Raw genomic sequence first — 11,998 nt, forward strand, 5'->3', positions numbered from 1 at the left:
GCAGGAGCAAAATTCAGGTCACTTCTTAGCAAAGCTCATCACAGATTATTATTATTATTGTAATTCTTTTAAACCATTTTGTAAAACCTTTATCCTGGGAGCCAGATATCCCCTTGTGATGTGCTAATTCGAACACGCTAACGTGGGACCACCTGACCCCACCTGGTACCAAAGGCTTCCGAATTGTTTTAGCTTCTTAGAAAATCACTGCTGACTGACACCCATCTGTTGGTGATCGGCTTCTGGTTCCTCTTCTTCCACATCTGCGTTATATTCTTCAAATGCATCATCATCAACATCTGGAAGCCCAAGTAACTACAAAGAAGAGAAAATACTGTGTAACAGTGAATTACTCATGCAACTTCGCTGGAAATCTTCGTACAACACCTAGGTGACACTTCTTGAAAGCCTCAAGCCCCAGGATGTTCGTATTGCATAACAATTGTGACTCAAATCTTTCTTTCCCTCCTGTGGTATAGAAAGATTGGAAAATGCATCCTCACACCAAATTAAGTGCTCAGAGACTGGAAGATAAATAAAACTCAAGCAAAGCACTTGTGAAAAGCTTTGCCTTCTTCCCTGAGGTCATATCACCAATTGTTGAGTGTTTAGACTTGGCAGTAGTTTCACTTCAGAGAGAACCATGGTAATACTGTAGCAGTAATTATCTTGGTTTAAGATTGTGCTTGGCAACCATATAAAAGTCAAAGAAGGAAGCATCCTCATGCAGAACTTGCCAGCATGGAGTAGGCAGAGTCTCTAAAATCCAAGGACCATGTTAAGCACATCTCTTAAACTCTTCATCACACCAAACAAAGCCCAGCACGCTGGGTGAAGCCCTCGCAGTGAAAAATACTGTGATTTGAACTCAAAATCGTCTCAGTCCCTTTAGATTTCTGCAAATTAGATTTGGGTTTGTGAAGAACTGCCAGCCTCAGGTAACATTTGGATTCCCCCACCTGATGGATCTGATCACTGCAATGGCACTTGTTTACTATAGGAAAAAGAGCAAACAATGATATGTGAACTTCTCCCCCTCCTCTAAAGGGCTGCCAAGCCTAAAGAAGTCAGAAAGACAGATAAAACAAATAACAGTCAAAATAATGCACCTGTTGTGTAAATCTCATATTAGAATCATACACTAGCAGCTGCTAATAGCCACAAAGCAAAAGCATGTGCCAGGCATTACTGGGAATACCATGCAGTCAGCTTGCCAGGGCTGGAAGAGCATCACAGATACATGCAGCGTCCTGTCTGGAGAGTGATGCCGCTGTTAGCTCTCGAAAGAGGCAAAGCCCAGGAAAATCAGGAGGAGAGCGGCACTCGCAAGGTTGGTAGCATGAAAATGCGCAGGCTGTGGCGAAGCAGGTATTTAGGGACCGTAACTAATTCAGTCCGTGATCAACATCCAGAATTACTCAGTGGACACAAACACAATGCACAGAATTAGCCTCTGAGTCCAGTGAAGCTTGTACTCTTCACTGTCACTGTGAGAAAAGCAGGCTGTTTTAGTTGCAGGGTTTCTTTGGCAGGAAAATGGAAGGAGAATTTGCTGACTAAACCCCCTCCTTCCCAGTTTAGAAATACTCTGTCATGGAGAGACCTGCGAGCTGAAACCGTTCTTGTTTTCTGAGCAGAACAAAGAGTAAATACTCCTATGCATGCATATTCTTCAAATCAAATGCTTAACTGAATGTGAAACTACTTGGTTCACTTTCATCATGCGGGGGTTTTGCTTCATGTTGAAGCTAAAATTAAACTACTCCGTTTTCAAAAAGCAAAAGCAAGGCCTCTAGGCTTTCTTATCCCCCAGTATTAGTTTTTCTAAACTGACTCAGTGTATTCTAATAAATGTGAGTGTTGGATTGCTCTGGTTTTATCACCTGGCAGAAAGAGATGTGATCACATTTGGTTTTGCCCAGCCCTGGTCATAATTCCTCCTTGATTTCTAGGAAAACGAGCCAAAGGGTCTTCATTATATGGGATACCATAAGCCTTTCCCATGCAAAATTTGTACAGAAACCACAAAATACACAAGAACCATAAAGAAGATGCATGTGATCCCAAAGGTTGGAGAGCACATCCTGCTTTTCACATATCCCATCTCCCTTTGCCCTCATGAAACCCAGCTCTCCTCTCCCCGGCACAGCATAAATCAGAGTGCTGCTGTAGACATCAGTGGTTTTACGGAGCATAGAAAGCATGGGGACGGGATGGGATGGGACGGGATGCTCCTCAAAGAGAGGTGCAGTTTTGTTCTCTCATAGACACTTTAGGACCTTCCAAACCATCATGTACCTCAACCTTGCAGGTCGCATCTTATCACTTCCCACACCATTACAGACTCCTTACTGCTCTCTGGACTGCAGTGATAGATTGGCCCACACCTTGACCCCAAGGAGGGAGGATCAGGGTCCAAAGTGCAGGGAGCTCTATAAACACTGGGCCAAAGCAGAAGGGTATCTAAAAGATGAGGACAAAATAAGATTATGAAGATGGCTTGAGTTAATCCTAGACCAATTTCCGCCTTGTCTTCTTTCAAACACATGTTTCTGCTTCTAGCCCATATCTACTTCATCTATAAAGCCCACGTCTACTTCATTTATTAAAGTATCAGCTGTGTGGCAGATTTGAAAGGACTTAAATGGAGAGTGAAAACAAGGAAGAAAGAGGTGAAACAGGAAAGGGATGTAGAAAAAGAGAGCTGATCCATCAGCCAAAGGGAACAAAACTGCCAGGTGGGGATGCATGGGGAGAAATACAAAAGGGTGGTGAGGAGGCAGAAAGGACAACCATCAGTGGCAGCACCACCTGGACTACGTGTATTTATTCCTGTTGGCCACACTACCCATCTGAAGGTAAAGGAGAGATCACTGGGATGTGTATGAATTCAATGAATATGGCATAAATGGCTTTTACACTGCAGATCCCCCAGTTCAGATGTAGGCTTTTGAGAGTGAAGGTGAGCTCAGTGCAGGAGCCCTTGCAATTTGCTGCTGAATTGCACAACTCCTGTTTTGGTTCTCTGCAAACTCTGCCAGTTGGTGTGATGTCCCTCAGGCATTTGTCATTTCTGATTTGTCTTTCTTTCTTAACTCTTTCAAAGTGCCCTGATTTTACAAATAACCCAGGAGGTTTTAAGTCGTGAAGGCAGTGATGCTGCCTCCCACCAAAAGCTGATGTACAAGCACATTGAAAATTAAACCAAGTACAAGAGTGAGCTTTAACGGTCTACATGATGCTACACTAAATATAACGTGGTTCTGCTAAATCCTGATGTGAAGGGCTTAGTCTCCAGGCAGATGTGCTTACAAGCACCAGCATGGACACCTCTGGCACCAAAGAGACAAGAAGTCAGAGAAGCTGGGATGCTCTGAGGCAAATAATGATATTTGAGCCCACTGCTATTGATAACACATGCATGTACCTGTGTGGTGTCTGGTACTTTTGGATGCTCCCTGAGTAAGTAGATAAGAAGTCATATGCCAGAGTTTTGTGGAAATCAACCCAGGAAGGCAGTAATGGGTAGAGACAACATGCCCCCCCACCACTTTCAGTAAAGAAACAGCTTGACCTTGCCTACAGCAGGATTTAGAAGTACTGTTTAGCTGTCACAGGTTAGCCAACACTTTTTCAAGGCATCGTCCAAATAAATACCCTGTCCTGGCACTGTGTTTATGCCCATAAAACATAAGGGAGAGATGCCTGAGAGCAGTGAGGGCTGATAAGCAGCCCCCAGACCACCCTCTGCCTCCTGCATGCAGGGAACAGCAGGGAGCAGAGGGAAATCTCTATCTCTCACTGAAAGGGATGCCAATTGCTGGGCATCCCTGATCGCACCTTCTCCAAAGCACCGGGGCCAGCAGCACAAGCATCCAATCCTTTCCCACTCTGTAGCCCCAGAAGAGATGGGTCTCACCTTCAGGTGCAGTTTTACCTAAAGTATCATTTTTCAACTTGCAATTTGCCAGACTGGTCTTTGACAGCAGACTTGGTTGTGGCAGCGGAGAAGAAATGCCCTGCAATTGCTCTGTTACCTCCATGCCGACAGTAAGGTGGTTTCATTAGCCCAGCAGAGAAAGGATGTGGGACAACACAAAGTAACACTAAGGAAATCATTTTCCAACATTGAAGAAAAGTGGGTGTGTTATGGCAAAGGCCTGAGTGTGCAAAATAACTGTTTTTATATCTCTATTGTAACACCCTTCACTTTAAAAATGTCACTACATTCCTTATTAGATTTGTCTGCACACACCCATACCTCAAATGACCTGGTTCTGTTACGCTGATGCAAATCTCTCAATACTGGGTCAAAGGAGAATCTGAGAAACTTCATCTTTGTGCTGTATCCAAGAAAAAGTGAAGAGAAGTACTTGGCTACAGACTGAAAGAGGACTCTGACAACTGAGGATGCAGTTTTTGAGCAGACAAAAGCATAATGAAATGCAACAGCTAGGAAGCAAAACTGGAAAGATGCAGCTTCTAAATGAAAGAGTTTTTCACAGAAGAATAGCTAATGATGAGAAGAAAATGTGCCCAGCACTGTTGTATCCTTTAAAGTCACCTGAAGACTTTACATCAAGACCAGGTGTCTTTGGAAAAGACACAATCCAGCTCAACTAAAATCTATGCGCTTGGTTGTGGGAATCATAGGGTGAAATGTGATGGATTAAGGAAGGGCCCAGACTATAGGAGCATATTGGTTCCCCTTCCTTTGAATTCCCCTTTTTATTCCGAGGAGGAGCTTAACTTGGTTTGACTGAAGCAAATTTCTCAGGAACTTGAGCTACACCAAAATAAACATGGTTTAAATGAAATAAGTGATCTGTACTGGTTTAATTAAGTCTTTTTGAAGTCCTCTTTAGTTAAACCAATGGGAGTTTCTCCTCAAAGACACAGCTTTTGTGAGCAGAGGAAAACAGCTCTGAAGATCCAAGAGCCAAATACTGTTCTGGGAAACATATTTATACTTTTGTATGTTTTCACAATTACAAGCAGCTGTCCTGACAGATCCGATTTCCAGTCCCTTCTAAGAAAAGTGTGCATCTGTTCCATTTATTTCCAGTCTCTCAAAGGATTCTTTAAAACGATGCTCTCTTATGTCAACCAGCTGCGGTGGTCCGTGGCAAGGCAATGCAAGGGATTAACACAGGGAGGGCCAGTGTTTTCATATCGGAGCTCCAGGCCCTCCCTTTTGCTCTAAATACTTGGGAGTATAAATACGTCCCTCAGTCAGCCTTCCTATGGACATCATGGGAGCATGGTTCTGGCAACAAACCTCCACCCTGCTTTGCACCAGCCCCGTACCCAGCCCCAGGCACTCAGAAGAAGAGGCTGTGCAAACACGAAGGACAACAGTCAGCCAAAGTCACCTCCTGAGCAAACCCAGGCTTTGACCCAAATCTTGGTGTTAAACGAGGACACAGAAAGCTGAGTAGCAGCAAAACAGACAAATACAAGCCCACTCCCCACAAAACCCAGCTTCTGCTCTAAATTCCTCTCAAGCAGCGACCACACTGGTGTTTGGGAACGCCAAGTGGTAACCATCCCAACAGCAAAATCTGGACCACCTGGGAGAAGCCCTAAAATGAAAGAAACTACTGAGGAGGGACCGTACTTCCAGCCTCTCAGGGGTTTTACTCTTGCTACTCAGATCCTTGCAGAACTGAGCAGTTCCAGTGCCAGGAAACAACTGCCACAAAGTCCCAGGGTGCTGACTCGCATCCTGCTCCTCAGAGTCAGCACTGAGCCAGCAGGATGTGACTGCCACCAGCTGCCACACCAGTTGGCCTCCCACCCCATGTGGGAATCTCAGCCTTGGAAACACAGAGATGGAAATAAAAGGGCATCTGGCTTCCAAGACACAACTCCCAATTGCCTCGTAGTAGCTTATGTGCTAACACCCCTGCACCCCAACAGCCAACTGGAGATGTAAGCCCTGCAGAATAAAAACCACCTTGCTCCATCTAGTGCTACCCTGTTAAACGTGAAAGGTACCTGTCAATGTTTAGAAGTAAAAAAGAGGCACTTACAGGTCTGAAGGATTTGAAGACTTTTTCCAGTATTTCATGGAGTGTCTTTTTCCCGCAGGAAGAGATGTAATCCTGTGCGAGCTGCAGGAAAGGTAAGCAGTCCTCACTTTCGCTCCACACGTGCTGAAAGCCAACAGCAGCACAAGAAAGAAAAGGCATTAACAGGAATCCCACATGATTTTATACGGTGATATGTTGTAAACATCTGCCACAGCACACTCCTGCAGTTCAGACGTGCGCTGGGGATGGGACCTGCAGGCTGTTTCAGAAGCTGCGCTTCTGAGAAGGAACCTTGATTTTATTAACACGGATACATCAGAAAGCAGGAAAATTGATCCAGAAGAGAAAAGGTCCTATGACAGCACCAGTAATTGAGGGTACAGACACCTTGTGCACATGCATTTTATTAGTAAAGGTGTTTTTGTTTCACATCGGCCCTACTCAGACCTGGAAGTCACTTTGGGTTTTCTCTTCTTCTGCATCATCATCTACAATAAAGCCCTCTGGAAGAGCTAAAGCATCTCTTTGTCTTCCTGGAATTAGTGGAATTGTGATGTGACCCTGGAGGTGGGACTTGATGTGTTAATTCTCTTGATGATGCAGAAGAAAACGTGCAAAATATACCCACAGGTTACACACAGAGCTGAGGAAGAGACATTCAGGCACTCACAACATCCAACACCTCATGCCTCCCTGTTTTGAAGTTTACTTCTCCTAGAATTGAATCTTCTCTTCTTGGGCGAGCACATTTAAACTCACTTAGGATATTCCTCTTATCTTGCTCTTGCTTTGAAGATACTGGTTCCCCAGCCTGGCTCTGCAGAACCTCTACCAAAATTGGTGCTTCTTCTCCTGCTATGAGGTTGTTTGAAACACAGCTGGTGAGCCATGGTGGGAGCCACAGACAACAATGCTTCTTGCACACAAGGGCAGCACGCAGCTCAAGCTAATGCATACTTTTAAAGACCCTCCTTTTGAAGGCTTCATGCATGGGACTGTCTTAGACAGCCTGCTACACAGAGAAAGCACAATACTGCAAAATCCATTTGAGACTCGTACCTCCATTTCTGCACAGCAGCTCTTTTCCCAAAAGTGATGTGAGGCTTTTTATGGTCCTATAAACAGTAGATTATGCTTAAACAAGGAACGAGTAGGGTGTCTCTGAAGCTTAACTAACATTCAGGGGAAGAGACAGAATGACAGATGTTTCAATCGCTAACATAAGGCTTACATGTCACCTTAATGCTCAGCAGTGAATACCTGCCTGGGATGCAGCTTTACACTTCTCGAGAGACAACACTACTTAACATCACTTAAACTGCATCTTCAAGACAAAAACTGCAACTGCTTCACTATGAACCTCACTTGACCTGCATTTTCTTTGCTGCTTGTTGCATTTTACAAGCATAAACATAGTGAAATGTTTTGTTATGAATAGAGCCCTGCCTTACTGAGTAGGTTCTGCTCTTTCCATATAAGCAGAGTCATCTCTTAACCAGTCTGGAAATAAAAAGAAGTTCTTTACAGTCTTGCCAACTCTCAAAGGCACATACCACAAATCTCATGATACTTCATGCCATCTTAGAGTCATGGGCCTTGTACTCCTATAAATATACAACCAAATCTCAGCTTCTGTTAAAACAAACAAACAAACAAAGCCTGCACTTTGAGACTTCTGTGGCCTAAAAAGGCAGACAGTCCATGAAGTGAACTCAAATGAACCCTCTTTAAAATATCAAATGAACACTTTCAAACAACAACATTTTAAGAACAGCCTCACGATTCTGGCGGTCTGGCCCATGATTTCTTAATGCTTGTGTTAGCAATAACCATTTAGCTACTTCTAATCCATCCAACTTAAGAGCTGGATGCTGCAGCTCGGCTATACCTGTTGTAATTGTTTGTATGTATAAAACGATTATGACTGTTAAGATCCTGATTCTTCTTTAAATTATGGCTTCTTTTGACTACCAGAGCCATACACAGCATCTTCCACACAAATGAAAATCAAGCCATGCCCTTTTATAAATAACAGCTAATTCCTTCCCCCAGAAAAGTTAACTCCATGTCGTCCTATCATGTTTTTAGTCTCTCAAGCTGCACCATGCTTTAGACTCCGGTGTGAATTTCTCAGCAGTAGTGCAGAATAAGGTGATCTAGCACAAGTGGAAAACCTAAGTGAGTAACTTGATCATTGAGCCTCTGAAGAGAGTTTTTTTGCATAGCAAGTCAATAGCAAGTAAGGCTTCCAACAATTTCCACATCTGCAGAAGATTTAGGACTTTGTCTGTAGCATTCATTGCTGAATGAAAGGTCTCACATGCCATAAGTGCATGCACTTCATTCTGAAATCCAGAATCCCATCTTCTTCCCAAGAAAACCTGTTAATAGCATGAATCATAGAATCAATCATACAATCACAGTATGGTTTGGGTTGGAAAGGACCTTAAGATCATCCAGTTCCAACCCCTTGCCATGGGCAGGGATGCCTCACACCAGACCATGTCACCCAAGGCTCTGTCCAACCTGGCCTTGAACACTGCCAGGAATGGAGCAGTCACCACTTCTCTGGACAACCTGTGCCAGCACCTCACCGCCCTCACAGTAAAAAACTCCTTCTTTATATCTAACCTGAACTTCCCATTTCAGTTTTATCCCGTCATCCCTTGTCCTATCGCTACAAATCATGGTTGATCAGCATCTACGCGCAGCACAGAGCTGAGGCAATTCATGGGCTTACATCTGGAGGGGTTTGCTTTCCCTCATGCCTTTAGATGATTCAGTGCTGCTGAATGACAAAGTCACTTGCTAGACCACCTCTTTCTAACCAGCCCACCTATTGAGCATAGCAGGATTTCTTTGCGGGATAATTTGACTTGCCAGAAATAGTCAGACTCGCTGACTCTGTTCTAAAATGCAAGGAAACCTTGCATCAAGGTAGCACCATATATTTATTTGCTTTACCGGTTGCTTTGAACACCAGCACTAACATGGTGACAAAACAAATTGCAGTCTAAATCACTGCAACCCTCACCCCTATTGATTACGGCTATACAAGTCCAATTAATTGCTTAACAACACCACAAGCCTCAGTAGCTAAACTATACATAGTTCAGCTATCTAAAATGCTGATTCAGGGCATTTTAGAGTCCAGGTGGTACTGAAAATGTCAGCAGGCATCTAGAAGGGTCTTCGGCATCCTTGGCATGTTAAAAACCTAGCCCATTTAGTTCAGGAAATTAAAATTCTAGGATTGCTGTGATCTGGAATCTCTGATTTTCTACAAAATTCACAGTTATTCTCCATGGCAACTTTCCCATGTTTTTCTCCTTCTCCCTTTTCAGTTCATCATACTTATCATTTCCTACTTACAACTGGGTTATCATAGACTTCTCAGGCACCTCCTACATAGCTTTTGAAGTCGCATTGTTATGAAATGAAGACATAAAGAAAGAGAACAAGAATATTGGGCACTAGATGCTTATTCAATGTAAGGCTCCTTTATGAGAGTCACAGGGTGCAAAAAGGCTCTAAAGTGTGTCACTGTGATTTCTGTTTATAGTTACTCACTTTCACATTCCATTGTGTTACTGGAGCCACGCAACAAGGCCCAAGTGCAAATGGGAATCAGTTCCCTGGCTTGTATTAAGTCTTCTTAAAACAAACTTTAGCCTATAACAGCTCATCAAAAGGCATCTTACCTTCTGGAACATTAAAAAAACCCAAACAAAACAAGAAATGACTGCAAAAGAACCCCAAGATAGCCAAGCTGGGAGCAGAAATTAATTCCCACAGTGCACTAGGAGCAGCAAACAGGATGCTGGTGAATCAGCTCATTCGTGGTCCTTAATCGCTCTGAAGAGATACCATCAATGGGAAAAGGATTGAGGATTACATCTATCTGCCTGTCTTTAAAGTATTATTATCACAAAAAGTGATTCAAGTAATACTGGGAAACAAAAAATACAGAAGACAACCCTGCTTCTGGTTTTCCACTGTTTCTGTTTCGCACTTGACAGGAGCTGGTGCTTCTGCTCAGTTTTACTCTTGGTGACTCCAGGTGGGGAGTCCTCCCCATGGTCAGTTCTACTCTTGGTGCTTGGTGCTTGAGTCCTTCCCACAGCAACCCTGGAATGAAAATATTTGCCAAAAAAAGAAAAGAAGGGAAAATGTGGTTGCAAACCCATAGAAATTGCCAAGTGTCGGAAGCATGGGAATAAGATCTGAAACTGCTTCAGATTTAAGTCGACTAGATTTTGTTTTGAAAGAGTCTGCTCAATTATTGAGCAGCATATAAAGAAACAATATGTGTCTGTGAAAAACAATGAGCTTTCTTTGCATCTTCTGATATCATTAGCATCCAAGCACAGATTTAGCCTAGTCCTGCATTGGATTCATATGTATCCCTGCTTAAGAGTCCAGGAGGCATGGCCTTTCCTGGGCACAGGCATCTCTAAGAGGCAACGAGTGCCAGGGTTTGATAGTCTCATGGGTAGATGGGTGTGCAGTGCTAGTCCCACCATGGACCAGGATAATCCGCACTCAGAGATGCTCCACTGCCATGGCTGGGACTGCACCTGAAGGTCTCGTGTATCCCTGGACAGATGCATAACTAAATTCCAGACAACTTCTTCCATAATTCAGCACGCCAATCTGCCCAACGCAATAAATAACTGTCCTGCTCGCTGGGATTTGTGGTCCTGGAGAGTCACTTCACTGCTCTTTGTTTCCATGACCCTATCTGTTGAATGGGTCCATACAGCACTTACCTGTTGGAAAGGGAATTAATGAACATTTGTCAAGCAGATCGAGGGACAAAAGTTGGGAAAGGAAGGAGCTACAGTAACATTCCTACGGTAACGCTCTGTGCTAGGACCTATTTGCTCTTTAAACAACGAAATAAGGTCCTTTGGTCGCAGTTAACCGGAGCTTTGCAGGTTACAGACCCCGCGGCGAGGTGCCGCTTGTCGGTGACTCTTCCAGCACTTGTGCTCACCACCGGGAGGCTCTGGGGGAGGGGAGCACATCACAAACCCCATCCCAAAGCCACGGGTTTGTTTTACCGGTGCCTTTTCAGAACGAACTTGACGCTCAACTCTGCGACTGGCAGGGAGGGGGAGAGGCGGCGCTGGGCCAGCACCTGCCCCGGTCCCCAAACCGCGGCGGACCCGGGGTGTGGGGGGGGGAAACGGGAGGGGGGCCGCGGCCCTCCTGTCATCCTGACTCCATTTTATTCCTGCCCATTCTCCATTTGCAGTGACAGCCCTACCAGTCCGCCCGCCCCTGGCCCCGGGAGGATGGATGGAGGGATGGACGGACGGACGGATGGATGGATGGATGGATCGGGCTGCGGGGGAGCAGCAGCTGCGGGGGAGCAGGAGGAGCAGGGGCGTGTTCGCACCCACTCCCCTCACCCGGAGCCCGCAGTGTCCCCGGGCCGGGTGATGGGGATGGCGAGGGGGGGGCCCTGCCCGCAGCCCTGCCCGCGGGGCCGCCCCCCACCTGCAGCGGACTCCATTTTGCAGCCGGTGGTGCGCGCTGCGGAGGATCCCCCCGGCCCGTCCCCGCCACCCGCGGCACACACGACGGGAGCCCCCGCAGCCCCGGCACCCCCCGCCCTCTAATCCCGCATCCCTCCGCCCCCCGGGGACACGCATGGACGGAGGGGAGGGGGGAGTGTCCCAAAGCGGTGCCGTGGCCGCCCGCCCGTTCGTGCACACGCACGGATACCCGCACACACGCGTGACCGGCTCCCCCCCCCCGTCCGTCCGTCCGTCCTCCGGTCCCCTTTATGGGGCACTCACGAAATTGTCGCCGCAGGCGGCCTCCGGGCAGAGCACGTAGAAGGAGACGCCGGGCTCGGCGTAGAAGTCCATGCGGCGCTCGGTCTCCTCGGCGGCGATGAGCTGGAAGGGCGTGCGGGCGCACCAGCGCTCCGCCGCCTCCGCCAGCGCCTCGAAAGCCAT

The 11,998-nt window shown here is 46.0% G+C and overlaps 1 protein-coding gene across 1 annotated transcript; it reads right to left on the minus strand.

Moving 5' to 3' along the window:
* Positions 1–204: 204 nt before the first annotated feature.
* On the minus strand, positions 205–11,998 carry MTURN (maturin, neural progenitor differentiation regulator homolog; the record flags this gene model as incomplete). Its single annotated transcript, XM_080611472.1, has 3 exons — positions 205–315; positions 6,033–6,155; positions 11,837–11,998. The coding sequence occupies 3 exons, from the start codon at positions 11,996–11,998 to the stop codon at positions 205–207; spliced, it is 396 nt and encodes a 131-aa protein (XP_080467598.1).

This window comes from Psittacula echo (assembly GCF_963264785.1).
Source record: "Psittacula echo genome assembly, chromosome: 2".
Lineage (NCBI taxonomy): Eukaryota > Metazoa > Chordata > Aves > Psittaciformes > Psittacidae > Psittacula > Psittacula echo.